The sequence below is a fragment of the Eptesicus fuscus genome, chromosome 4 (genome assembly GCF_027574615.1).
Source record: "Eptesicus fuscus isolate TK198812 chromosome 4, DD_ASM_mEF_20220401, whole genome shotgun sequence".
Lineage (NCBI taxonomy): Eukaryota > Metazoa > Chordata > Mammalia > Chiroptera > Vespertilionidae > Eptesicus > Eptesicus fuscus.
The window spans coordinates 159,923-185,041 of NC_072476.1; the positions used below are offsets into that span (position 1 = coordinate 159,923).

Sequence of the window (25,119 nt, forward strand, 5' to 3'; positions counted from 1 at the left end):
GTGGGCCGCATGGGGCCTGTGGGCCGCGAGTTTGACACGCTTGGTGTACCCCCTGGAGATGTTTGCACAACCCAGAGAGAGCCTACCTGATGGCCCGTTTGGCACTTCGGGGTTTAGGGCTAATCAGTCTTGGTCCCACACGCTGGTTCTCCCTGAACTGGCTGCAGCTCATGCTCAGATGTCCGTGGAAGGTCTGAGTCAGCCGTTACTCATTCCATTTCTGTTTTACTCGTTAACAAACCCAGAGTGTGAGCCGGTTGGCAATGGAAACAAGAAGAGTGATGAAGGGGAGTCATTCCAGAAAGACTGCTGCCTTTGTCCGGGTACGTTCTGGAGAAAGACCCACAGGCTGAACTCGGTGGCCTGTGGGTTCCCAAATTACTTTTCCTTGCATGTCTACGGGCCGGACAGTTTCTGAATGTTTCTGAAACCAATGGTCAGTGGAGCCCGAGTTTGCACATGTGCTAAGGGGGCCGAGGGTGGGCTTGGGGCAGTGTGCCAGCTCAGTTCTCTGTAATTATGCTGTCTCTGGAGGTCTAATATCTTCTCCCCTATTGATCAGTTCCCAACTGTGAAATAAAATTTAAGCTTCTTGAGTGTACTGCTTGAACACAACCCATGTCTTAAAAAATGAAATCCTAGGCAAAACAGTGATATCCAAGCATCCCAGCCCTGCCCCTTCTCTTCTCACCCTCTCTCTTCAGTCAACCCCTTCAAACTCTTTATAGCAACTTCTTCTAATTACCTCCATTTTAAAATTCTTTAAATGTATTTTTATTGATTTCAGAAAGGAAGGGAGAGAGAGAATCATTAATTGGCTGCCTCCTATCTCCACTTTTAAAAGGAACTGGCTTAAACGCTGCTTTAACTTACTGCTGTTAGGTGTTATCTCTGCCCTCCCTTCAGTGATGGGAGGGCTTATTTTTCATGTACCTTCACTCCTTACATGCCCCTCCTCCCAAAGAGACAAACACTGCAGAGGTAAGAGGGGAAGTTGGGGCTCAGAATCAGAAATTATTTTAAGTGTTTTTGCCTGAAAATATGGACAGATGAGAACATGTTCTGATCCATTGTGAGGGCGTTGCCAGCTGACCTGCTGCCTTTCCTCTCCAGGCCTGTGTTGCCTACTGCTTCATTACCATCCCCTCCCTGGTGGGCATCTTCACACGCCTCAACCTCTACCTGCTTGCCGGCCAGGTGGCCTTGGCCAATCAGTGCCTTTCCCAAGGTAAGCCCCTCCCCTCCTCTCAGGCCCCCTGCCTCCAGGAAAGTGACCCACAGGGCATGTGCGCATGTGCATGAGAGTAGGTGGGGTGAAGAGGAGGAAAGGGAAAGGAATCAAGGACGAATTTTAAATATTTCCTTAGTAGGATGCACGTCGGACACGCCCACATTTAGAGTCAGACAGATTACAAAGTGTGGCTGATTTCCTGTAAGGACCATCTTAAATCGCAGACATGGAGGGCTGCCTGTGCCTAAAGAACCTTAGACAGCTAAAACCGGTTTGGCTCAGTGGATAGAGCGTCGGCCTGAGGACTGAAGGATCCCGGGTTCGATTCCAGTCAAGGGCCTGTACCTTGGTTGCGGGCACATCCCCAGTAGGGGGTGTGCAGGAGGCAGCTGATGGATGTTTCTCTCTCATCGATGTTTCTAACTCTCTATCTCTCTCTCTTCCTCACTGTAATAAATCAATAAAATATATATATATATTTTTTAAAAAGAATCTTAGACAGAAGGCTGCGTCCTCCCCGCAGATCACACCTGTCATGGTTGATGAGGGTTTGAAGCCCCAGTCAGACCCGGGAGGAACCTAGAAAGGAGAGTGAACACTGTCTGCAGCTCGCTGTTGGGGATGAAGACTCCACTCAAGACCCGTCTCTGTGCTCACTGGTTTATTTGGGAGGGATCCCTCCAGTGTCCACAGGGTGATGGGGAGGACGAGGGGGAGGGAAGGAAGCCAACCAAGGGGACCCTCGTGGGAAGGTCCTGCTGGGAGCAGCTGCAGTCCACTCCGCCTGAGACCTCCGGGAGGGAGTGCTAATGGCCCCGGCGTTAACCCACCCTTTCCTCCATCTGTCACTGACCCCGGCTGCTGCTGGGGCACCAGCTTCCCTGAACTCAGGCCTGTGCCTCACGTGAGCCAAGAGAACGCCCTCGGCGAGGGTCGCAGTGTTTCTGCTGGAGGCTCTTGTCGCCTGCAGTGTGGCACGCAGCGGGGCCTGCCCAGCAGGCTGTAGCAGACTGAAAGAAGCCTGCACCGTTTACGGAGTGTTTGTTCTGTGGTGAGGCCTTTGCGCATGTCTCCTCTCCCTCCTGACAGCTCCACAAGGCCAGTCCTGTTGTTGGGGCTCCATTTTCCAGGTGAGGAAACAGGAGGAATGGCTAGGAGCCAGCACTCAGCCCCTGCTCTGGCCAAGGCCGTGTCTTTTCCCATGGATCGAGGCCTGTGCAGTGCAAGCCTCAGAAGGCTCAGCGAGAGCTCGGCGCTTCTCCAGCGCTGCCTGAGGTGGACTGACGCTTTCAGGGCTGTCTCCCCGCCGCCATCTCAGCTGACATCTGTGTGCATCAGAGGGGGCCGCCAGCCCTGGCTCAGTGTGGAGGGCACGCAGGGCTGGTCAGGCCACGGTCCTTCCCCATATTTAGCCCTTGGCCTGGCAGTCTGGCACCTGGATCTGTGTGTTGATTCATCTGGGGCAGCTCTGGGCGCCTGAATCTTCATACGTGACCGCTGGCCCAGGCCAGGAGCTCGGCTGGCTAGGGCGTTGTCCCAGGACGCCAAGGCTGGGGCCCATCTCCAGTGGGCACATACAAGACGGAACCGTGAGTGCGTGACTAAGTGGAACAACACATCCATGTTCCTCTCTCAAATCAATAATAAAGAAAATAAAAACATGATTTTTACCCGAGAACCTTTTCACAACCTGCTTGGTCTTGGTTTCAGCTCCTGGGAACTCGCGTGTCCCCCCAGCGCATTTGGAGTTAAACTCAACCCCTCGCGGGTGCGTCCCCGCATGGCCTGGTCCTGCGGCCTCTGTGCTGTCACACCCACTGCTCTTCAGCCTCGCAGGCTGTTCTGTTCTGTGAGCAGGTGAAGCTGCCTTCTGACCAGCGCCTTTGCCCTTGCTGCTCCCTCTCTGTGGAGTGGTCTCCCGCAGATATTCGCATTAATGAGGAGTCAGGCAATGGGAACCACGGTCGTGCGGCCACCACGGCCAGGCAGGGTGGTTTCTGACTGTTTCCTCACGGCTGGGCCCTGCCCACCAGGACTGCGCATCACTAGAGCAGCTTCCTGCCCTCATTGTCTGCTGGTGCACGTGGGCTTTCTTCTAGGGCCACCTTGGCCAGGGGACAGTGAGCATGACACAAAGCAAACAAACCAGCAGCTCCACCCAACCTGCTGTGCAGCATGAAGATCTGGTTGGTTCATCCCATCGGTTTGAATGTCAGAGGTTTTAACACTTATAAATCGGTTCCCTCTTTTTATTTTTAATATATCCTTATTGATTTCAGAGAGGAAGGGAGAGGGAAAGAGATAGAAACATCAATGATGAGAGAGAATCATGGATCGGCTGCCTCCTGCACACCCCCCACTGGGGATCGAGCCCACAACCCTGGCATGTGCCCTTGACCGGAATGGAACCTGGGACTCTTCCATCACAGGCCGATGTTCTATCCACTGAGCCAAACCAGCCAGGGGGAGTGCCCACATGTGGGAGCGCCTGCCTGTGGTCTCACGCTCTGTTGGGCGGGGCTCTGGTTTAATTGAGGGTGCTGTCTGCCAGCACCTGCTCTCCGGATGTGGCTGGGAGGTGTTTCCAACTGGAGGTGTGTTGGCACCAAACACATTTGATCTTGTCAGGCAGTTTAGAATTTCACTTGTTGGGTCAGTGTTTTGTCTGTTTTGACCTTGGCACTTTTTCTGTAAAGAACTCTGTCTTCTAACCCACACTTCCATCCCCTGGTCTCTCCCTGCCTCTGTCCGCTCTGCTCCCTTCTATCTGCTCCTCTTTCCACCTCCTTCTTTCTCTTTCTTCCCCTTGCTTCCTTCCATATCTTCATTTCTTAGATGATTCTGTGGAACTATTACCTAGTCAATAGTCTCTAAAGCGCACGCGCACTTACATGTGTGTGTGTGAGCGTGTGTGAGGAGTACATGTGTGCATGCATGTGTATGCATGTATGTGGATTGTGTGTATGTATGTTATGTGTGTCGTGTGCATGTTTACGTGTGTGCACGTGTGTGGATTGTGCGCATGCGCATGTGTGCGGATCGTGCGCATGCGCATGTGTGCAGTGCATGGTGTGTGTGCATATGTATGCGTGTGTGTGCGTGCATTCCTAAAGACATTAGATTGTTATTTCTCTAACAAAGCGGGTGTGCACTTGAGTAGGTGCAGACGGGCCGGAGCCTCTGCACACACAACCTCCTGCACCTTATTCCCAAGTGAAGTGGCCCGAGAACCACACTCCCGCCTGGTCAGTGGGCGGGTTCAGTGGGACAATCCAGGCTGAGCCCTTGGCCCAGGCAACCGTAATTCTAGGCTTTCTGTGAACATGTGCCACTTGTTTTTTCACTTAACCTAACGCCAGTTTGGCTGAGGTTCTCTGACTGATGGTCAAAGGAGAAGGGAGGATGGGAGGCAGCAGCGGCACCTCCACTGGGAATGCCCACCCTCCGTCAGTTCTTGGGAACCTTTCCCGGGCCTGCCTGCCATCCCGGCCGCGCAGCCGACGCCCCGGGACTCTGGACGGGCCTCAGGCCTGTGGCGAAGAAAGCAGAGCCTGTGTTTTTTCAGTTTCCCTGATGGACTTCCTTGTCTTGCAGCTGATGCCTTTTTCAAAGCCGCCATCAGCCTCATCCCAGAAGTCCCCAAGACAATCAATGTCGATGGAAAGATGCGGCCATCGGAGCCCTTCCTGCTGGAGTTCCTCTGCAATTTCTTCTCAACTTTGTTAATAGTTCCGGTGCGTCCGCCACGAGAGCTGAAGGTGGTGTCTGTCTCTGACCTGCTGACGTGGGCGTCCGCGGCCCTAAGCGTGCGGGATGTTCTGTCTGCTGGTTTGTAGTCAGATGCTTGAATGTCTCAGTGTATTTCCCACTCGCTTTGTGTCCTGAATGTATTAATCGAGGCTCTCCATGTGGTCAGGGGGTCACTTAGTGATTTAGGGGTGCAGACTCCCACTCACTTTGTGTCCTGAATGTATTAATCGAGGCTCTCCATGTGGTCAGGGGGTCACTTAGTGATTTAGGGGTGCAGACTCCCACTCTGTGTCCTGAATGTATTAATCGAGGCTCTCCATGTGGTCAGGGGGTCACTTAGTGATTTAGGGGTAGGCTCCAGGACCACGATACCTAGGATGGACTCCCAGGCCCGCTCTGAACTCTGCAGTCTTGGGTAATAGGTGATATTACTGGGCTGCAGTTTCTTTGTCTATAAAACAGGAATAATAATAATAGTAGTAGCATTGATCTACATCTAAGCATTGATGAGGATTAAATGAGGGAATATGCATACGTGTTTGGGACAGCGACTTGGCCCAAAGGAAGCTCTGAAAAAGGCAATGGCAAGTACTAGAAACCGAACCATGACAGCCAAGACCAAAGGGGCGTTGTCGGAAGGAACCTGGCGTTTCTGTGGAATGTAGGTGAGCGGTGAGGCATGGGCGGGAAGAACCAGCATCCCCTGCCCCCAGGACAAACACAGGAGGGGCTCTGAGCCGAAGCAAGCTCCAGCCATGCCTGAGGGTCTCAGGGCGGCCATGAATTTAGATGAGAGAAAACATGATGTCTTTGTTCTTACAAACCTCATGAGATGTAGCCTCTCCCTCTGCTATAAATTATAGGCACTGAGCCAGTGTTCGTTGCAGTAGCTGGGACTTTGTCACCAATGAAATCACCGTGTGCTCTCACCAGGCGGCTCGGTTGGAGCATTTCCCCAGGCATCAAAGGGTCTTGAGTTCGATTCCCAGTCGGGTTGCAGGTTCCACCCCCAGTTGGGGCACATGCGTGAGGCAATTGATTGATGTTTCTCTCTAACATCCATGTTTTTCTCTCTCCCTTCTTGCCTCTTCCTCTAGAAACAATGAAAGTCATATCCTTGGGTGAGGATTAGAGAGATAGATAGGAGAGAGAGAGAGAGAGAGAGAGAGAGAGAGAGAGAGAGAGAGAATAGATAGATAATTTAGATAGATAGATGATAGATAATTTAGATAGGTAGATGATAGATAGACAGATACATAGGAATCACCAGTGTACTCATATCACAATCCAGGTGTGAAAGGTATTTCAGAACATTGATTATGTGCTGCTTTCCCTGAAAAGCACAGAAGTTATTGGTCTTATTGTTACGTCTGTTACCTAAAGGTGTTCACCAGGGAGTCCTAGATTACATGACACTATCCTGAAGAAACATTGGGGGACTGTTTTAGGGAGTTAGCTTCCTTGGTAGTCTTATATGACTCATGTTCTGCACAGTCTTCTGGGGAGCCCATCATCCTCACAGGCGGGACAGCGTCCAGCGCAGCTGGGCAGGCTCTTGGTGGAGCCGAATAGGCAGGAATCAGGATGCTGGTTGACACATGGGTCCCTGAGACTTGTCCCAGGAGTGTCCCCTGAACCATGAAGTCCAAGTGGCCCTAGAGTCACACTGAGGAACACCCTTCTGCACTAGGGACATGAAAGGAACTCGGCTCATGGGACAGGCTTTAAAAATGTCCTCCAGTTGGTTGTGGTGACGGCTGCCCAGCTCTGCATGTATGAGCAGCCGTTGACTTGTGTGTTTTAAATGGAGAATTACTGGGTGTGTGAAGTGTGTCCCAGCAACCGAGGAGACAAAAGGGACTCGGCTCCCACAGCTCCCCAGGTCAGGTCCCACGCTTTCCGGAAAAAGAGTGGGAGACTGGGCTCGACCCTGGACTCTGCGTGTTCAGATCTCCTGCTCAGTCCTTCATAATCAGTTTCTCCCTTGCTTAGTCCAGGTAACTTCCTGAGGAAGGAGCGAAGGAAGCAGGGCTCAGAGGGGAGGAGGGAGCTGACCTGTGTCGCTGTGCATGGGCTTTCGGGAGGCATTTCCTTCTGCACATGAGGTTTTCTTTGTGAAAAATCCCCAGAGCCCAGTGAACAGCCTGTGCTTGGAGTCAGAAGCTTGCGTTTGGTCCTGACCCAGTGGCGCTGAGGCCAGTGGCCGAGGGCAGGTTTGGTATGTAACTCCTCTAGGCCTCAGTGGGCGCTTTCCTAAAATGTCACCAAGAACCCCCGCTGGGAGGGTGACGGCAGGAGCAGGAAGCTGTGGATGCCCATTGCGAGCCGGCGGTCAGGTCAGGACAGGCAGGAGGTGGAGTCCAGTGTGTCATACACTTGCTGGCCACATAGTCATGGGAAACATTTGGGATGAATTACTTTTAAAAGTTGATAGGTCACAGAAAAGCCTAGATTTTCAGTTCCTCTTAAAAAATCAGGTCCTGCCATGTGGGGCTCCTTCCCTGACCTTGCCCATTGGCCACAGCTGTGGAGAGCTGCCCTGCTCAGGGTGGTGGTGTGGGTCGTTTATCCAGTTCCCCTGGGCACCTCCAGACCTATGGGACCCATTTCTGTTACCTACCTGGCCCCTGAGGCAGTCACGGGCACGCCCCCTGGTCTCAGCCGGTCATCTGGCTGCCGGCATTGGCCCTTGGCTTTGCTGGGGTTGCCACAGTTTCTGACTTCTTACTCCAGTTGACCCTTGAAGAACATGGGTTTTGAATTTCCAGGACACACACATGCATGGACTTCTTTCAATAAATATACAGGTGGCCCTCTGTATGCCCAGGTTTTGCATCTGCAGATTCAGCCAACTGTGGACTAAAAATGATTTTTGATCCACTGTTGGGCATGCCCGGCTACAGAGGGCCAACTGTGTGGGTTGTCCTATAAGGTGCTTGGGCATCCATGGATTTTGTGTCCTTGGGACTCCTGGATGCCCCATGGATACCAAGGGATTGATTTTGGGAACTCGGAGTTACATGCAGATTTTTGGCTATGTTTTGCTAAAGCCCTTTGTCAATATTCAGTTCTAGGACTCCTCCCCCAAGCCCTACAAGGTGGGAGTCTGTGAGCCTTTTCCACTGAGGGAAACAGCTGGAGAGCCATGTGCTTGCACGAGGTCATGCAGCTAGTAAGAACAGAGCTGGGATTTGAACCGAGGTCTTTGCTCCTCCAGAGCCTTCCTGTAGGACCTGGAAATGTTCACAGTGGCTTTACCTCGGAGCTGCCGCGCCCGCCTTCCCTCCTGCGGCATGCAGCAGCGTGGCTGCGGGGATGAGCAGCTGGACGAGGCTGAGTGCTGAGTGAGCTCAGAGCCACAGATGGCCGTGAGCGTGTCTGCTCAAAGCAGGTTTATCCCGAAGACAATTCCCGTCTTCTACTTTATTCTGGTTCACATTGTTACCTTTCATGTCACAGCTTTCACTGTTAATTTTTAAAAAAGTTTTCTTAACGTAAGGACAGTTAGCATGAGACTTACCTCAACACATTTTTAAGTGCATAGAGCATATTGTTGAATCTAGACGCGCTGTGGTCCTGCAGATTCTGAATTACCTTGAAACTTTAAGCTCATTAATAACTCCCCATTTCCTGCTCTGAGCCTTGCCCCTGGCAACCACTAGTCCACAGTTCGATTCTATGAACTATTTTACATGCTTTTTATAAGTGAAATCATGCCACTTTTGTCTTTCTACAATTGACTTATGTCACTTAGCCTAATATCTTCAAGGTTCATTTATGCTGTCGTAGATGACAGCAATTTCCTTCTTTTTAAGGTTGCGTAGAATCCTATTATGTTCTATGGTTTTATCCATTTCTCTATCAGTGGGCAGTTAGGTTATGTCCACATCTTGGTGATCATAAATAGTGAACATGGGAGTAGTGATATTTCTGTGAGATCCTGATTTCAATTATTTTGGACGAATACTTGGAGGTGGGATTGCCGGATCATATGGTGGTTCTCATTTTAATTTGGTGAGAAACGTCCGTACTGTTTTCCTAAGCGGCTGCACCATTTTGCATTCCCAAGAACAGTGCTCAGGCTTTTTGAAGGTTGAAAAGCTTTGAATTGTTTTATTTGTTGAGGAAAGAAATTGAATCATTTATTATGATTTGTTTTGCTTTTTTTAAACTTTATTTTTATTGTTGACACTATTACAGAAGTCCCCATCCCCCCCTCCTTTGCTCATCTCCATCCAACCCCCACCCACCTTTCTTCTGGCCCTCACCACACTGTTGTCTGAGCCCAGGGGCTATGTTCTTTGGCTAATCTCTTCACCTTCTTCCATCCAGCCCACCCTCCCCTTTGACACTGTCAGTTTGTTCCATGCCTCTGTGCCTCTGGTTTTATTTTGTTGGTCAGTTTATTTTGTTCATTACATTCCACATATAACGGACTGGCTTATTTCTCTTAGCATAATACTGTCCGTGTCCATCTGTGCTGTTGCAAAAGGTAAGATTTCCTTCCTTTTACGGTATGTAGTATTCCATGGTGTAAATGTACCACAGCTTTTTTAACCATACATTTACTTATGGGCACTTGGGCTGTTTCCAGATCTTAGCTATTTTAAATTGCGCTGCTATGAACATAGGGGTGTATGTCCTTTCTGATTTGTGTTTCGGGTTTCTTAGGATATATTCCCAGAAGCAGGATCGCTGGGTCATAAGGCAGTTCTATTTTTAATATTTTGAGGAAACTCCGTACTGTTCTCCACAGTGGCTGCACCAGTCTGCGTTCCCACCAGCAGTGTACTAGGGTTCCCTTTTCTCCACATCCTCACCAGCACTTGTCATTTTTTGATTTGTTGATGGTAGCCATTCTGGTAGGTGTGAGATGGTACCTCACCATTGTTTTAACTTGCATCTCTCTGATGATAGTGACCTGGAGCATCTTACCTAATAATAGACAAACATATAAATTGACCTTACCTCCGCTACGACCACAGCCAATCAGAGGGAGTATGCAAATTAACCCAACAAAGATGGACATTAATTTGCATACGCAGGCAGGTGGGCAGCGCCATGGCTCGCTCCTGGGGGTCCAGGTCCATCGGGGGCGGAGGAGGCCGGGCAGGCAGCGCCAGATACCGCCCACAAGGTACCAGTCCATTGGGCCAGGGGAGGCAGGGTGGGCAGTGCCAGATGCCACCGGAGGGGTCCAGGTCCATCACAGGCCGCAGGAGGGGCAGCGTCCACCTAGCTACTCCAGTGGGCCCCAGGAACATCGCCGCCCAGGGGAGGCCCGGCTGGGCCCGCCTAGCCTCTCCCATGGGGCCCTGGGAACATCGCAGGCATGGGGTTGCTGAAACCCAGACTGGGCCTCTGACCACAGATTCACAGCTTAGTGGAGACCGAGGGCAGGGATCTGCCTCACCTACAGAGAGACAGGTTCTGCAGTGCCCCCAAGACGTGGGTGGGCCCGGCCAGGGATCAAGGGGCATGGAAGGACTCCCGGGCAGAGGGGCCAGGACCCACAGCCCTGAGGCGGGGGTTGAGGGGTGGTGCCACCTCAGTGGAGGGGTGCCACACTGCAGGGTACTGGACTGACTGATGTGCTTCAGAGAAGCTCCCAGTGCTAATTGGCCTCGCCCAGGTGGCCTTCACACTTCAGAGGCAGTGACTCCTGCTCCTGCCTTGACCCAAAAGCAAGCCCATGCCACCCTGCCCCATGGCAGAGCATGCCTAGGAGATGAGTGCAAAGTCTTCCACTCAAGTCTTCCCTCTTCTTCTCCAAAGCAGGGTCAATAAGAATGGGGGCAGGTGACTGGGGAGAGGAAAGAATGTGGCATGTCCGCGATGAAGAGGTGCTTGAGAAAGAGGCTTGGAAGCCTGACTGGAAGGTTTGTTTTGTTTGCCCGGCGGCTGCCCCTTAGGAAGGGCAGAGAGCATGGCTCTGAGGGCTCCCTGTGCGCTGAGTCAAGTTCCACAGCCAATTGGAATTGGCCTCAGTTTCCTGGTCTGTAAAATGGACGAAGCGTGTCCCAGTGCCTTCACTGAGCTTTGATGGCCAACTGAGAAACTATATAAGGAAAATGAGGGAAGAAGTGAGAAAGAAAAGGAAGGACAAGCAACATAAAAGAAAGACTGAAAGGAACCTGTAAACCCATTGTCACTTAAATAGGGAATATAGTCAGTAGTGTTGTAATGATGGTATGATGCCAGGTGGGTACTAGAAATATCGGGGAACACTTTGTAAAGTATATGATTGTCTAACCACTATTCTGTAACTAATATAAAACCTGAAACCAATACAAAATAATGTTGAATGTAAAGAAATGAAAATTGGAGTGAAATTTTTATAAATTTCAAAGTTTAAGTAAAGGCTATAAAGGAAGGAAGGGGAGAATAAAAATAGTGTTTTTCATTTTACCACTTTATTATCTTTTCAGTACATGAAAAAAACAGTTGTCTTTATATGGTGCTTTTATACTTTTCTAAGTCATTATCTCATTTTAATTTCAGGGCAACTTAAAGACAAGATAATTATTCCCTCCACTATTCAAAGAAAGGAAATCTTTTTTTTTTTTAGAACGTTATTTTTTTTAAATTTCTTTATTGATTAAGGTATCACATATTTGTCCTCATCCCTCCCCCCCCCAATTCCCATCCCAAACCCCTTCCCACGCATGCCCCCACCCCCCTGTTGTCCGTGACCACGCATGCCCCCACCCCCCTGTTGTTGGTTAGGCTCATATGCATGCATACAAGTCCTTTGGTTGATCTCTCTCCCCTTCCCCTACCTTCCTTCTGAGGTCCAACAGTCTGATCGATGCTTCCCTGTCTCTGGGTCTGTTCTTGTTCATCAGTCTATGTTGAGCTCATGTGATACTAGAAATAAACTTATAAGAACCGAAAATGAGATAAGCAATAATGGTTATGCTGAGAGGCAAATGCATCAGTCTATAGTGAGTTTCTTTCTGGGCCAACAGTTCTTTGAGTCCCAATTTCTATGTCAAACAGTTGTTTATGTGTACATGTCAGCAATGATATTTCAGTTCTGGATGGTGGACAAATGGTGGTAATGCAGGTCCAACCCTCACTGGTTTGGTCCTGGGCAACCTGCAGCGACACACAGCTGCTGACTGCTAGTATGGCAAGGCATCATCAGTGTCTTCCATCTCTGGACTGTTTCTCTCAAAGAAAGGCAATCTTGGTGTCTGGTCCTAATGATTCAATTGTCAAGCCCTTATTGTAAAGCAGGGTTAGTAAAATTTTCTCTGAAGGGTCATATCTATATTAATGAAAGCCTTGTGGATGATCAGGCCAGCAGGGGAGGGTGGTTGGGGGCAATCAGGCCAGCAGAGGAGCAGTTAGTTGTCCATCAGGCTGGCAAGGAGCAGTTAGGGCGCAATCAGGCAGGCAGGTGAGCGGTTAGGAGCCAGCGGTCCCGGATTGTGAGAGGGATGTCTAACTGTAGGTTTAGGCTCAATCCCACAGGGCCTAAACCTGCAGTTGGATATCCCCCGAGGGGTCCCAGATTGGAGAGGGTGCAGGCTGGGCTGAGGGTCACCCTCCACAGTGCACGAATTTCGTGCACTGGGCCTCTAGTTTTTTTATATGTCTCTTGGCCATCTGTATGTCCACTTTGGAGAGGTGTCTATTCAAGTCCTTTGCCCAGTTTTTAATTGGATTGTTTGTCTTCCTGGTTGAGTTGTATAAGTTTTTATGTATTTTGGATGTATCATTGTCAAATATGTTCCCCCTACAGTGGGTTCCCTTTTTATTTTGTTGATGGTTTCTTTTGCTGTGCAGAAGCTTTTTAGTTTAATAGTCCCATTTGTTTATTTTCTCCTTAGTTTCTCTTGTCCTAGTAGATATATCAGCAAAAATATTGCTACAAGAGAGAGCTGAGGCTTTACTTCTAGGATTTTTATTGTTTCACGACTTACATTTATTATGTCTTTTATCTATTTTGAGTTCAGTCTTGTGTACGGTATAAGTTGGTGGTCTAGTTTCATTTTTTTACATGTACCTGTTCAATTTTTCTAACATCATTTATTAAAGAGACTGTCTTTATTCCATTGTATGCTCTTGCCTCCTTTGTCACATGTTAATTGACTGTGATGGGTCAATTTCTTGGCTCACTGTTGTGTTTCATTGATCTATATGCCTGTTCTTGTGCCAGTACCAGGCTGTATTAATTACAGGTCTTATAGTATAGTTTGATATCTGGTATTGTGATCTCTCCAACTTTGTTTTTCTTTCTCAAGATTGCTGCAGCTATTTGGGGTCTTCTTTGAGTCCGTATCAATTTTTGGAATATTTGATCTAGATCTGTTAAACATGCCATTGGTATTTTAATAGGAATTGCATTGAATCTGATTACTTTGGGTAGTTTGGACATTTTAATGACGTTAATTCTTCCAAATCGTGAACACTTACTTGTATCTTCCTCAATTTCTTTCTTCAGTGCCCTGTAGTTTTCCAAGTACAGGTCTCTTACCTTCTTGGTTAAATTTATTCCTAGGTACTTTTTTTTTTTTTTTTGGTTGCAATTGTAAATCAAATTGTTTTCTTAGTTTCTCTTTGTGATAATTCATTATTAGTGTATGAAAATACTACTGATTTCTGAATATTAATTTTGTAACCTGTTACTTTGCCAAAATAATTTATTAAATCTAGTAGTTTTTTGGTGGTATCTTTGGGGTTTTCTATGTACAATATCATGTCATCTGTAAGAAATGAGTTTTACTTCCTTATTTTTCAATTTGGATGCCTTTTATTTCTTCTTTTTGTCCCATTGCTGTGGCTAAGACTTCCAGTACAATGTTGAATAAGAGTGGTGAAAGAGGGCAGCCCTGTCTTATTCCTGATCTTAAGGAAAACGCCTTTAATTTTTGCCCATTGAGTATGATGTTGGCTGTAGGTTTTTCATATATAGCCTTTATTATGTTGAGGTATGTTCCCTTTATTCCTAGTTTCCCGAGTGTTTTTATTGTAAATGGTGGATTTTATCTAATGCTTTTTCTGCTTCTATGGATATGATCCTGTCATTTTTATTTTTCATTTTGTTTATGTGATGTATCACATTTATTGATATTTGAATATTGTAGCAACCTTGCATCCTGGTAACAAATCTCCCTTGATCATGGTGTGTGATCTCTTTAATGTATTGTTGGATCCAATTTGCTAATATTTTGTTGAGGATTTTAGCATCTGTGTTCATCAGTTTCTTTCTTTGTAGTTAGTGTCTTTATCTGGTTTGGGGATTAGGATGATGCTAGACTCGTAAATAAAGGTTAGAAGTCTTCCCTGCTCTTGGATGTTCTGGAGCAGTTTGAGAAGGGATAGGTGTTAGTTCTTTGAATGTTTGGTGAAATTTTCCTGTAAATCCATCCGGTCCAGGACTTCTGGTCACTGGGACTTTCTTGATGACTGCTTCAATGTCATTAGTTACTATTGGTCTGTTCAGGTTTTCTGATTCTTCCTGATTTAGTTTTGGAATATTGTATGTTTCGAGGAATTTATCTGTTTTTCCCAAGTTGTCCAATTTATTGGCATATAGTTGTTCATAGTATATTCTTACCATCCTTTGTATTTCTGTGATGTCAGCTTTTACTTCTTTTATTTCTGATTTTATTCATTTGTGTCCTCTCTGTTTGTTTCTTGATAATACTTGTTAAATGATCATCAGTCTTTTCAAAGAACCAGGTCTTTGTTTCATTGATCTTTTGTATTGTTTTTTAGTGTTTATATTATTTACTAGAGGCCCGGTGCACGAAATTCGTGCACGGGGGTTGTAGGGGGGTTGCGGGGGGCTGGGGGGGTTGTCCCTCAGCCCAGCCTACAGTCTCTCCAATCTGGGACCCCTCAAGGGACCTTCATTTTTTTCCTCCAGGAGTGTGGTGGAAAAACCTTAGATCACCTTCTTGGATTCTTATAATCCAAATTACCAAGAACACTGCAAGTGGCGGCCTACAGGGAGCTTAGCCAATGAGTTGTCAGAAAAGGTATTTACTCTCAAACTGGTTTGGCTCAGTGGATAGACCATGGGCCTGCAGACCGAAGGGTCCCAGGTTTGATTCTTGTTAAGGGCATGTACCTTGGTTGGAGGCACATCTCCAGTGGGGAGTGTGCAGGAGGCAGCTGATCGATGTTTCTCTCTCATTGATATTTCCAACTGTCTATCCCTCTCCCCTCTTCTCTGTAAAAAATATCAGTAAATATTTTTTAAAAAAGGTGTATCCTCTGCAGCTCATGCAGCCCCTGGGTTGTGACCACTGGGCTAGAGGCGTGTCCCTGCCACCCGGTGGTGGCTGCCGGGGTCTCTGCACACCCCAGAGGCCAGCAGCCAGCCCCTGGTCCTGGGCGCCTGGCTGGGGGCGTGGCCCCAAACCGCTGCTTCGTTTGCGAGCCTTTGCAAGCAGCCAGGCGGCTTGGGGCCTGTACCCATAGGCTTTGAGTGGCCAGGGGGTGTTCTGGGACCCCTGCCACTCAGGATCTAAGCGCGGGCCTACAGGCTAGGAGAGGCCTGGGTCTGGAGGATGTTTCCGGGACGCAGGCCGCTCAGCGCCGCATATGCAAATTAACCGCCATCTTGTTCGCTCTGATTGGCTGTGGGCGTAGCGAAGGTACGGTCAGTTTGCATGTTTTTCTTTTATTAGGTAGGATTCCCACTCTAATCTTTATCATTTCTTTCATCTGGGCTATGCTTGTTGCTTTTTCTCTAGTTCTTTTAGGTGTGCTAAAAGGTTATATGGTTAGATTGTATATTTGAGGTTTTCCTTGCTTCTTGAGGTAGGCCTGTAATGCTATGAACTTACCTCTTAGGACTGGTTTTGCTGTGTCCCATAGATTTTGGGTTGTTATGTGCTCATTTTCATTTGTTTCCTGGAATTTTTTGACTTCTTCCTTGATCTCATTGATAATCCATGTATTGTTTAATAACATGCTATTTAGCCTCCATGTGTTTGAATATTTTTGAGATTTATTTATTGTGGTTGATGTCTAGTTTCATACCATTGTGATCCAAGAAGATGCTTGATATGATTTCAGTCTTCTTGAATTTGTTGACTTACTTTGTGTACTAACATGTGGTCTGTCTTTGAGAATGTTCCATGTGTACTTGAGAAGATTGTATATTCTGCTGCTTTGAGGTGAAATGTTCTGTAAATATTAATTAAATACATCTGTTTCAGCTCTTTTCTTGTTGATTTTTTGGTCTGGAAATCTATTGATGATAGTGAGGTGTTGTTAAAAAGTTCCCTACTATGACTGTATTGCTTTCGATCTATCCCGTTAAGTCCACCAAGATTTTCTTCATATATATAGGTGTTCCTCTATTGGGTGCACATATGTTTGCAAGCGTTATGTCCTCTTAGCCACCCCCCCCCCTTTTTTTTAAACCCTCACCCCAGGATATGTCTTTATTGAATTTAGAGAGAAGAAAGAAGTGGATGGAAAACATTGATAGGAGAGAAACATCAATCAATTGTCTCCCGTGTGCATCCTGATCGGGGATCAAACCTGCAGTGTAGTTATCTGCCCTGAATGAGAATTGAAGCTGCAACCTTTTGGTGCATGGAATGACATTCCACCCGAGCCACCTGGCCAGGGCCCTTTTGTTGAATCAACTTTTTAAATGTTGTGTAGTGGCCTTCTTTGTCTCTTGTTATGGCCTTTGTTTTGAAGTCTTTTTTGTCAGATATAATAAGTATTGCTACCCCAGCTTTTTTTAGTTTGTTTTCATTTGCATGGAATTTTTTTTCCATCCCCACACTTTCAGCCTGCGTGAATCTTTTGTTCTGAGGTGGATCTCTTGTAGACAGTATATCCTACCTAATAATAGACAAATATGCAAATTGACTGCACCTTCGCTACGCCCAAGTCACGCCCACCAACCAATCAGGATGAGTATGCAAATTACCCAAACAAATATGGCGGCTAATTTGCATATCAAGACAGCGTAGAAAGAAGCCAAGAGCTGCAGAAGGGAGCAAAGCTGCGGAGAAGCAAGCAAGCTGGGGGGGGGAGGAGAAGGGAGGAGCGGAGGCGGGGCCAGGGGCGAAGGAAGGAGAGCGGGCAGGCTGGCAGAGAAGGCGGGGCGGGGGAGAAGGGAGGAGCACAGGCGGGGCCTGGGGAGAAAGGAGGAGCAGAGGCGGGGCTGGGGGAGAAGGAAGGAGAGCAGGCGGGCTGGCGGAGAAGGCGGGGCGGGGGACAAGGGAGGAGAGCAGGCGGTGCGGGGTAGAGTGCAGCAGGAAACCCTATTGCAGGATTTTTCCTGCAACGGGAACGCTAGTATATATATATATGTGTCATGTTTTCTTATCCATTCAGTTACCTTATGTCTTTTGATTGGAGCATTCAAATATAATGCTCCAATATAACCATTTACATTTAAGGTTATATTGATAGTTACTTATTTATTGTCATTATTCCTTTATACCTACGTTCTTCTCTATATATGTATTCTTTCTTCTTGAAGCAATTCTTTTAACATTTCTTGTGATACTGGCTTGTGACAAAGAATTCTTTTAGCCTTTTAATTTTGGTTTGGGAAGTTCGTTATTTTGCCTTCAATTTTGAATGATTACTTTGGATACTTCATGACATTCTCTCTGGCATGTAGTGTGGTTCTGTTGAGAAATCAGCTGACAGCCTTATGGGAGCTCCTGTAGGTAACTGACAGTCTCTCTCTTGTTTCCCTTAAGAGTGTCTCTTTGTAACATTTGCCATTTCAGTTACGCTGTGTCTTGATTGGGACTACCTGTGTTTCCTGAACTTGTGTGACTTTTTTCTTCACCGGTCAGGGAAGTTTTCTGTTATTGTTTTTTCAAACAGCTTCTCTGTCCCTTGCTTATTTTCTTCTCCTTCTGCACACCTATGACATGGATGTTGTTATAATCATTTTATACCAAAGTTCTCTTAAACTCTCCTCCTGCTTTTTAATACTTTTTTCTTTAGCTGCTCTGATTGGGTGTATTTTTTTTTTTCTATTTTGTCTTCCAAATCACTGACTAGATCCTCTGCTTCATCTAACCTACTTTTTTTAAAAATATATTTTATTGATTTTTTTACAGAGAGGAAGAGAGAGGGATAGAGAGCTAGAAACATCGATGAGAGAGAAACATCGACCAGCTGCCTCCTGCACACCCCCCACCGGGGATGTGCCTGCAACCAAAGTACATGCCCTTGACCGGAATCGAACCTGGGACCTTTCAGTCCGCAGACCGATGCTCTATCCACTGAGCCAAACCGGTTTCGGCCTCCAACCTACTTTTTATTACTTTCAGTGTATTCTTGATGTCAGATATGGTATTCTTCATTTTCAACTAGTTCTTTTTCATGGTTTCTATGTCCCTTTTTATGCTGTTGTAGTTCTCACTGATTTCCGTGAGCATTCTCATAGCCATTACTTTGAACTCTATGTCTGATAAATTGCTTGTCTCCACTTGATTCAGCTTTTCTTTTTTGAGATACCTCCTCTTCTTTCATTTGGGGCCTCTCCATTTTGGCTATCTCTTTGTGTTTGTTTCTGTGTATTAGGTAGAACTTCTATGAGTCCCAGTCTTTCGTGTGGCCTTATGCAGTAGGTGTCCTGTGGGACCCAGTGGTGCAGTCTCCTTAATCTCCTGAGCTGGGTACTCTAAGGAAGGACCCTTGTGGGGGTTATGTGGCCCTCCTGTTGTACTTGGCTCCTGATTGTGTTTGCCTGTTGTGGGTGGCTGGGCCCTCAGGCTGGCTGGCTGTGAGGCTCACCCCAACCATGGTGTGCGAGCCGCAGTACATGTGCAGTTTTGGGAGTCTTGGGGGCTCAGTGGCACAGTCCTCCACATCACCTGAGCTCTATGCTCCAGTGATGTTTTTGTGGGCTCTGTGCGGGCACCCCCATTGTAGTTGTGTCTTGAATGCTGTTGGCCCTTTCATGGGTGGTTACCTTTCCTGCTGGGTGGCTATCAGAGTAAACCTCGGTTACTTTATAGGCGGTGCTGTACAGGGGCTACCCAATGGGGCATGGTTGTTCCCACAGAGTTTGGTGCCACTTGTGTGGCTAGTTCGGTCACTCGCTGTGTAGTGTGAAGCCCACTGGTTGTGTTGGTGCTGGACCCACTGGGTGGGGTCAAGTACAGATTGTGTGTAACTGGCCACACAAGACATGGTGTGGACATCATGTTATCCTATATAATAAAAACCTAGGTGGCGTCATGCCCTCGCGCAGTGCCCTTACGTCATCACAAAATGGCCGCCCCCACATCGTCACAAGATGACCGGCAGGGGAAGGCAGTTGCAGGAGAGGGCTGTTGGGGGCAATCAGGCCATCAGGGGAGAGCAGTTGGGAGCAATCGGGCCAGCTGAGGAGGGCAGTTGGGGGCAATCGGAAGGGCAGTTGGGGGTGATCAGGCCAGCAGGTGAGCAGTTAGGCGTCAATCAGGCCAGCAGGGGAGCGGTTAGGGGACAATGAGGCTGGCAGGCAGAAGTGGTTAAGGGTAATCAGGCAGGCAGGCAGGCAGGCAGGCGAGTGGTTCGGATTCCTGGATTGTGAGAGGGATGTCCAACTGCTGGTGCGGGATCGGGCCTAAACCGGCAGTTGGACATCTCCGGAGGGGTCCCAGACTGGAGAGGGTGCAGGCTGGGTTGAAGGACACCCCCACCAAGTACATGAATTTTGTGCACTGGGCCTCTAGTCCTATATAATAAAAGCCTAATATACTAAGTGTCCGGTGGACGGTTGTCTGTTCAACCAATCAAAGTGTAATATGCTAAGGCCTCTCAACCACTCGCTATGACATGCACTGACCACCAGGGGACAGACAGTCAACCGGTCGACCAGTTGCTATGACGTGCACTGACCACCAGGGGGCATATGCTCTGACCAGTAGGTGAGCTTGCTGCTGGGGTCCAGCCAATCAGGACTGAGCGAGACAGACCGGACATGCCCTTCTGCGGTCCCTCCCCGCCTGGCCAACCTCCCACGTCCCTCCCTGGCCCCCATTGTGCATTGGTGGGGTCCCTCGGCCTGGCCTGAGCCCTCTCGCAATCCGGGACCCCTTGGGGGATATCTGAAAGCTGGTTTTGGCCCAATCCTGTAGTCCGGGCCAAGGGACCTCACTGGTGCACGAATTTGTTCCCTGGGCCTCTAGTGCAATAATAAAGATCTTTATTATTTATTCAACCAACACTTACATGCCTCTTCCAGTGGGCCAGTAGCCACCACAGTATTCATTGTTGTGTCTGCAACTACTAGGCCTGTATGAATGTGGGAGGGGCCCGTCTGTGAAAGGGCAGCTTCTCCAATTTAGGGCTGGGGCAGGTCTGTCAAAGGCCCGAGGCTCCCTTTGTCTGCCTCCCCCTTTAGCCACTCTGCCTCTCGTGGGGTGGCCTGTCTTCCTCCAGAGACTTCCAAAAGGAGACTCCGGGAGATCCAGGCTAGCTGAGACCTGCCTGTCGGTATTCAGTGTCCACACCGTCTCAGTCGCCCTTCACTCCCATCCAGGGGAAATGGGGCTCAGGCTTGCTGGCTGACGTCCACCCCCTGCCACAGCCCCTCCATCCTCCAGCCCCTGTCAGACTGGCCAGCACCCAGGAGCCAGCTCTACGAGTCCCCAGGCCTCCTCTGTGCCGAGGCGGTGGGAGTGCCTCCGGGAGGAGTGTGGTCTGGAGCGGGGCTGCCAGCGCATTCCCGGGTCTCTGGGCCACCTGACCCTCTCAGCGGCTGCGTTCCCACCTGAAACGGGTGCGGAGGGAGAGTGGTGTCATCATATGACAGCATCTTCCCGGAACATGGAAAAGCTACCATAAAAGTCAGCTACTGTTCTGTTTTTATAGCCACCTCAGTGATTTGAGCACATAGAAGGTGCTCAAAAGTGCAATCCATGCAATACTACTTACCGAGTGCCCTCTGTGCCCAGCACCCTCCCAGGAACCGGGTGGGCACCGCTCGCACCGGACTTGGCTCTTGGCAAATGGGACAGGTATAGTCTGTCCTGGAGGCTGCAGGCTGGAATGGGAGAGAAGTGGACAGACCAGGAGGTGCTGTGGGGATCACTGAAGGAGGAAAGATGATCGCTTCAGGCGGTGGGACCCACCCTGGAGGAGACGGCGGGATGACTTGGGACAAAGAAGGGTGAGGGGAGCCTGGCCGGTGGCTGAGTTGGTTGGAGTTCGATTCCCAGTTAAGTTCCTGGTTTGATGCCTGGTCGGGGCACATAGGGGAGGCAACCGATTGATGTTTCTCTCCCCGCCTTGCCTTCTCTCTAAAATAAAATGTAAAAAAATCAAGAACCATCCTCGGGTGAGGATTAAAGTAACAAAGGGGAGAATGATGGAGCCTTGAGGAGCTAAGGTATGAGGTGAGAGCTAGGCCAGTGGTCACCAACCTTTAGGACCTCGCAGACCACCGGTTGCCAACCACTGGTCCAGGCTGTCTTGGAGCCGGCGCGACCTTGACAAAGTCTCAGGTAAAGATTCCAGCGGAGGGAGCAGGAGGGCCCGAGGCAGAGCTCCTTCGCATGATGCCTCAGCGCCCACATCCTTGCTGTTTGGGAGCCTGGCCTCTGGGGCTGCCTCGCCTGGGCCCCCAGCTCCCAGCTCCCAGCCCAGCCAGCATGCGCCAGAGGCATGGGATCGGAGGCGGGGTGCCGGTGGGAGACGCGGTTTCTCAGAGGCCGCCCCAGGGCCTTGCAGGCTCCTCTCCAGCTGCGGGGCTGACCATCCAGTGACCTTGCTTTCAGCCCAAGGGTGAGGATGCTTCCTGCTGTGGCCAGGCCCTGGGTGCCTCTCCAGTTCCCTTCGTCCTGCCCATGTCGTACAGTTAACCCTTTATGAGACAGAGCCACCAAACCTTGGCTGTGCCCTGCGTCCTGCAGGATCTGAGTGGCCCAGCTGGTCCCAGGAGTCCTATGGGGGCGGCTAGCATGGGCGAGGGCAAGGTACCAGCCTGGCCAGAGGCCCTGGGGACAGGAGCTGACCATGGACTTGGTGGGCGGGGTCCCTGGAGGGTGTGGGCAGGGGAGCCACACAGTCCAATAGTCCTTTTTGGAACAGAATCAAAGCAGCAGACTTTTCTGCATCCCAACACTCTTTCAGTTCAGCTCAGGATCTGAGAAAGACTCCTACCGGCTCTGCGACTGTGTTGGGTTTTCCTTCTCCCGAGAGGATCCTCAGTTTAGCTGTAGCGATGCAGAGTGCCCTCCCGAGCGAGGCTGCTTTTACATCAGGGCCTCATGCTGACGGCATCCTTGGGGAGCTTCTCGCGGAGTAGGCGGGGCTGTGCGTGTGCCGGGCCTGCGCCTGGGGTCTGTAGCTGGAGGATGGGTGTTCACTGCTCCGTGTGTGAGCGCAAGCCATTAGCCAACAGGTAACTGCGTTCCTGTCCCTGGGGCCACACAGGGCGGCTCTCAGAGCTGTCTGCCCAGCCTGCAGTGTGCTGCCCAGTGGGGTGGGTGGCATCTTAGCATTTCACTTTGGTTTGACCACAGCTCTCCCAGGCCTGTTCATAGCCAGTCTCAGGCACTTCACCTCCACAGCTGCCAAGGGAGGGCCCTGAGTTTCTGTCTGGGTTTTTCTCCTGCTCAGACCTGGGAACATGTACCTTTATGGTTCTCTGCTAGGATCATCCTGAGCATGGGGTCCTGTTCCTTGTTCGAGAGCTTCTCAACGTGATCCAGGACTACACCTGGGAGGACACCAGTGATGACAGGATCCGCATCTACACCTACGTGCTGCACCTGCTGTCCGCCATGAGCCAGGAAACCTACCTCTACCATGTGGACAAAGGTAGCCAGGCCTCCCACCAAGTGCATGGGGCTGGTGTTTCATGAAAGTCAAGTAAAATGTCGTCTTTTCTTAATTTATTTATTTTTTCATTTAATCTGCCTTGTGCTTGCCTACCACGGACTTCCACTTCCAGTCCAGCATTTTGCTAAACTTGCCCAGTGTAAGAATTACCTGGTTCCTGAGCCTGTCTGCCCTTCTAAATTAGAGCCTCAGAGATCTATGCCTTCTAAAAAGCATCCAAGGGCCCAGATTTGACACGTAGATGAATCCAGAAAGTCCCTCCGTGGGGTCGGTGCTGCCTGTGGTGTCCTACAGAATAGCCTGGCTGGTGGTTAGTGTGCACATGCATGAGCAGCAGCCGGCCTGCTCAGACCCCAGCCTCCGGCGCCCTGGTCTGGGTCTTTGCCCGTGCCTCCCAGTGGTGCCGGCTCGGCCCGCCCGGCAGGAGCTGGGGGGAAGGAGGGCATGGTGGCCGGTATTGCCGGCCTGAACTCGCTGCTGCAGCTTTGGAAGCAGCACCCCACAGCCTGTGTGCGGCAGAGATGTCCCAGTCCCAGCCCCCTGCTCTCTGAGCCTCGGTTCTGATTTTTGATTTCCCAAAAAATGGCCCTGTTGTTAAAAATGCTTTGCCCAGTAATTGTATACTTTGGGGTTTAAGCAACGTTCTCTCCGTGTGAAAGGTTCAGGGCACAAGTCTGAGTGGGAGTCCCGGCCCTGGCTCTCAGGGCTCTGTGGCCGGGATTGGAAGCTGGTGGGAGAGCTGTTCCCAGGGAGACTGGCCCTTAGGGGAGGGGAGCTTCCACTGCAGGCAGGTGCCACCCGACTCCAGGGGCCTCTTTCTCCTTGAACCCTCCCAGCACCGTGATGAGGACAGGCATCCGCATCCCCACCAGGGGAGACTCGGGAAGACCACGTGATTTACCAGCCACATGGATCAAGGCCCAGCCCCTCGTGATGGGAGTGGAATTTACATGCAGGACTTGGGGCACATATTACACTGCCTCCTTGATTACAAAGTAAAAATGTCTTAAGTGTAACAGGGCGTACATACCACAGACTACACAGCTCAGTGAGCTGTCACACAGTGAGTGCACCCAGGTGGCCACCGCCCGTAGCCCGAAGCTGGGTACTGCTGGTCCCCAGGCCCATGCATGCTCAGTGGCACCAGCGCCTTCCTCTCCAGATGGCAGGGCCTGCCCGCTGGCACTCCCAGTTTGACTATGTAAATGAGCTCCTTCGGGAAGCATTCTTTGGTGTCTGGCCTCTTGGACTCCATGTTGAGTCTCTGAGACTCCTCCTCGCTGGAACTGCAGTCCTACTCGCACTTCCCCGTCTGCCGACGGGGTGGTGCACCAGGGCTAACTCCCTGTGTGGACAGGCATCTGTGTTTGCAGCCTGGCTGTCTGAGTGCATGTGGCTCTTGTGCACACTGTGCTGGGTGTGCCCTCGGCCGCTCCGGATGGTGGTGCTCGGCTCCGCTTGTTCTGGGCAGTTTCTCAAAGGTTGCATCAGTGACACTTGTCATGAAGGGTTCCAGTCGTTCCCGGTGTGACCGGTCATTGTGATTGGGATGTTCTGAGGCATGTCATTTGCATTTCTCTGAGGGCTAATGAGGTTGAGCACAGTCCCTGTATCTGTGGGCAGTTTATCTCCTCTTTGTGATGGGCAAGTGGAGGGGTCTATACAGAGGCCCCTTCAGGGGAGGGCTCTCCTCTCCAGGTAACCTCCCCACACAGGGAGCCCGCAGGGTGGAGGTACAAGGGGCATGGCTAGGGTCACAGGCTGAGGCTCCTTCCTGGCTTGGAGAGAGGAAAGGGAAAGGATGGGTTTTCTTTGCCTTCCTCTTGGCCCAGCTGTTTACTTGGAATGCACTGGTGATTTGACCTGTCAGAAGCAAGCGGTGTGGGCCTGCAAGTTTCTGTCCTACCCCCTCCTCATTCTAGGGAGCCTTTTATTTTCATTTTTCTGTTAATCCTCACCTGAGGATATTTTTCCATTGGTTTTTAGAGAGTGTGGAAAGGAGAGGGAGACACAGAGAGAAACATCAATGTGAGAGAGACCATCAATGGGTTGCCTCCTGCACACGCCCCGACCAGGGCCTAGGCACCTGTAACTGAGGTACAGGTCCTTAGGCCAACGCTCTATCCGCTGAGCCAGACCTGCGAGGGTCAGGCAGCCTTTGAGTAAATGTGTGAGTTAGGGCTTCTGAAAAGCTGGGCCAGATTTTTTTTGCATCTATGAAGGACGGCTTGGCTGCTTTCTTTCCAGATTATTAAAGAGAAAGTTTTGAGGTTATCTAGAGCAAGCACTCCAGTGCTTCATGCACGAGAGTGAGCGTGCGGTGTGGACGGGAAGAGCGCTTGGGGGTGGGGGTGGTGCCTGGG

The 25,119-nt window shown here is 49.7% G+C and overlaps 1 protein-coding gene across 1 annotated transcript in view; it reads left to right on the forward strand.

The window, feature by feature from the left end:
- VPS35L (VPS35 endosomal protein sorting factor like) overlaps positions 1-25,119 on the forward strand; it is a 142,790-nt gene that overhangs the window by 108,458 nt on the left and 9,213 nt on the right. The window contains exons 25-28 of the mRNA XM_008160012.3: positions 246-323; positions 1,114-1,228; positions 4,826-4,965; positions 22,570-22,735. Coding sequence (XP_008158234.1) covers positions 246-323; positions 1,114-1,228; positions 4,826-4,965; positions 22,570-22,735 — 499 coding nt within the window. The remainder of the gene's footprint in view (positions 1-245; positions 324-1,113; positions 1,229-4,825; positions 4,966-22,569; positions 22,736-25,119) is intronic.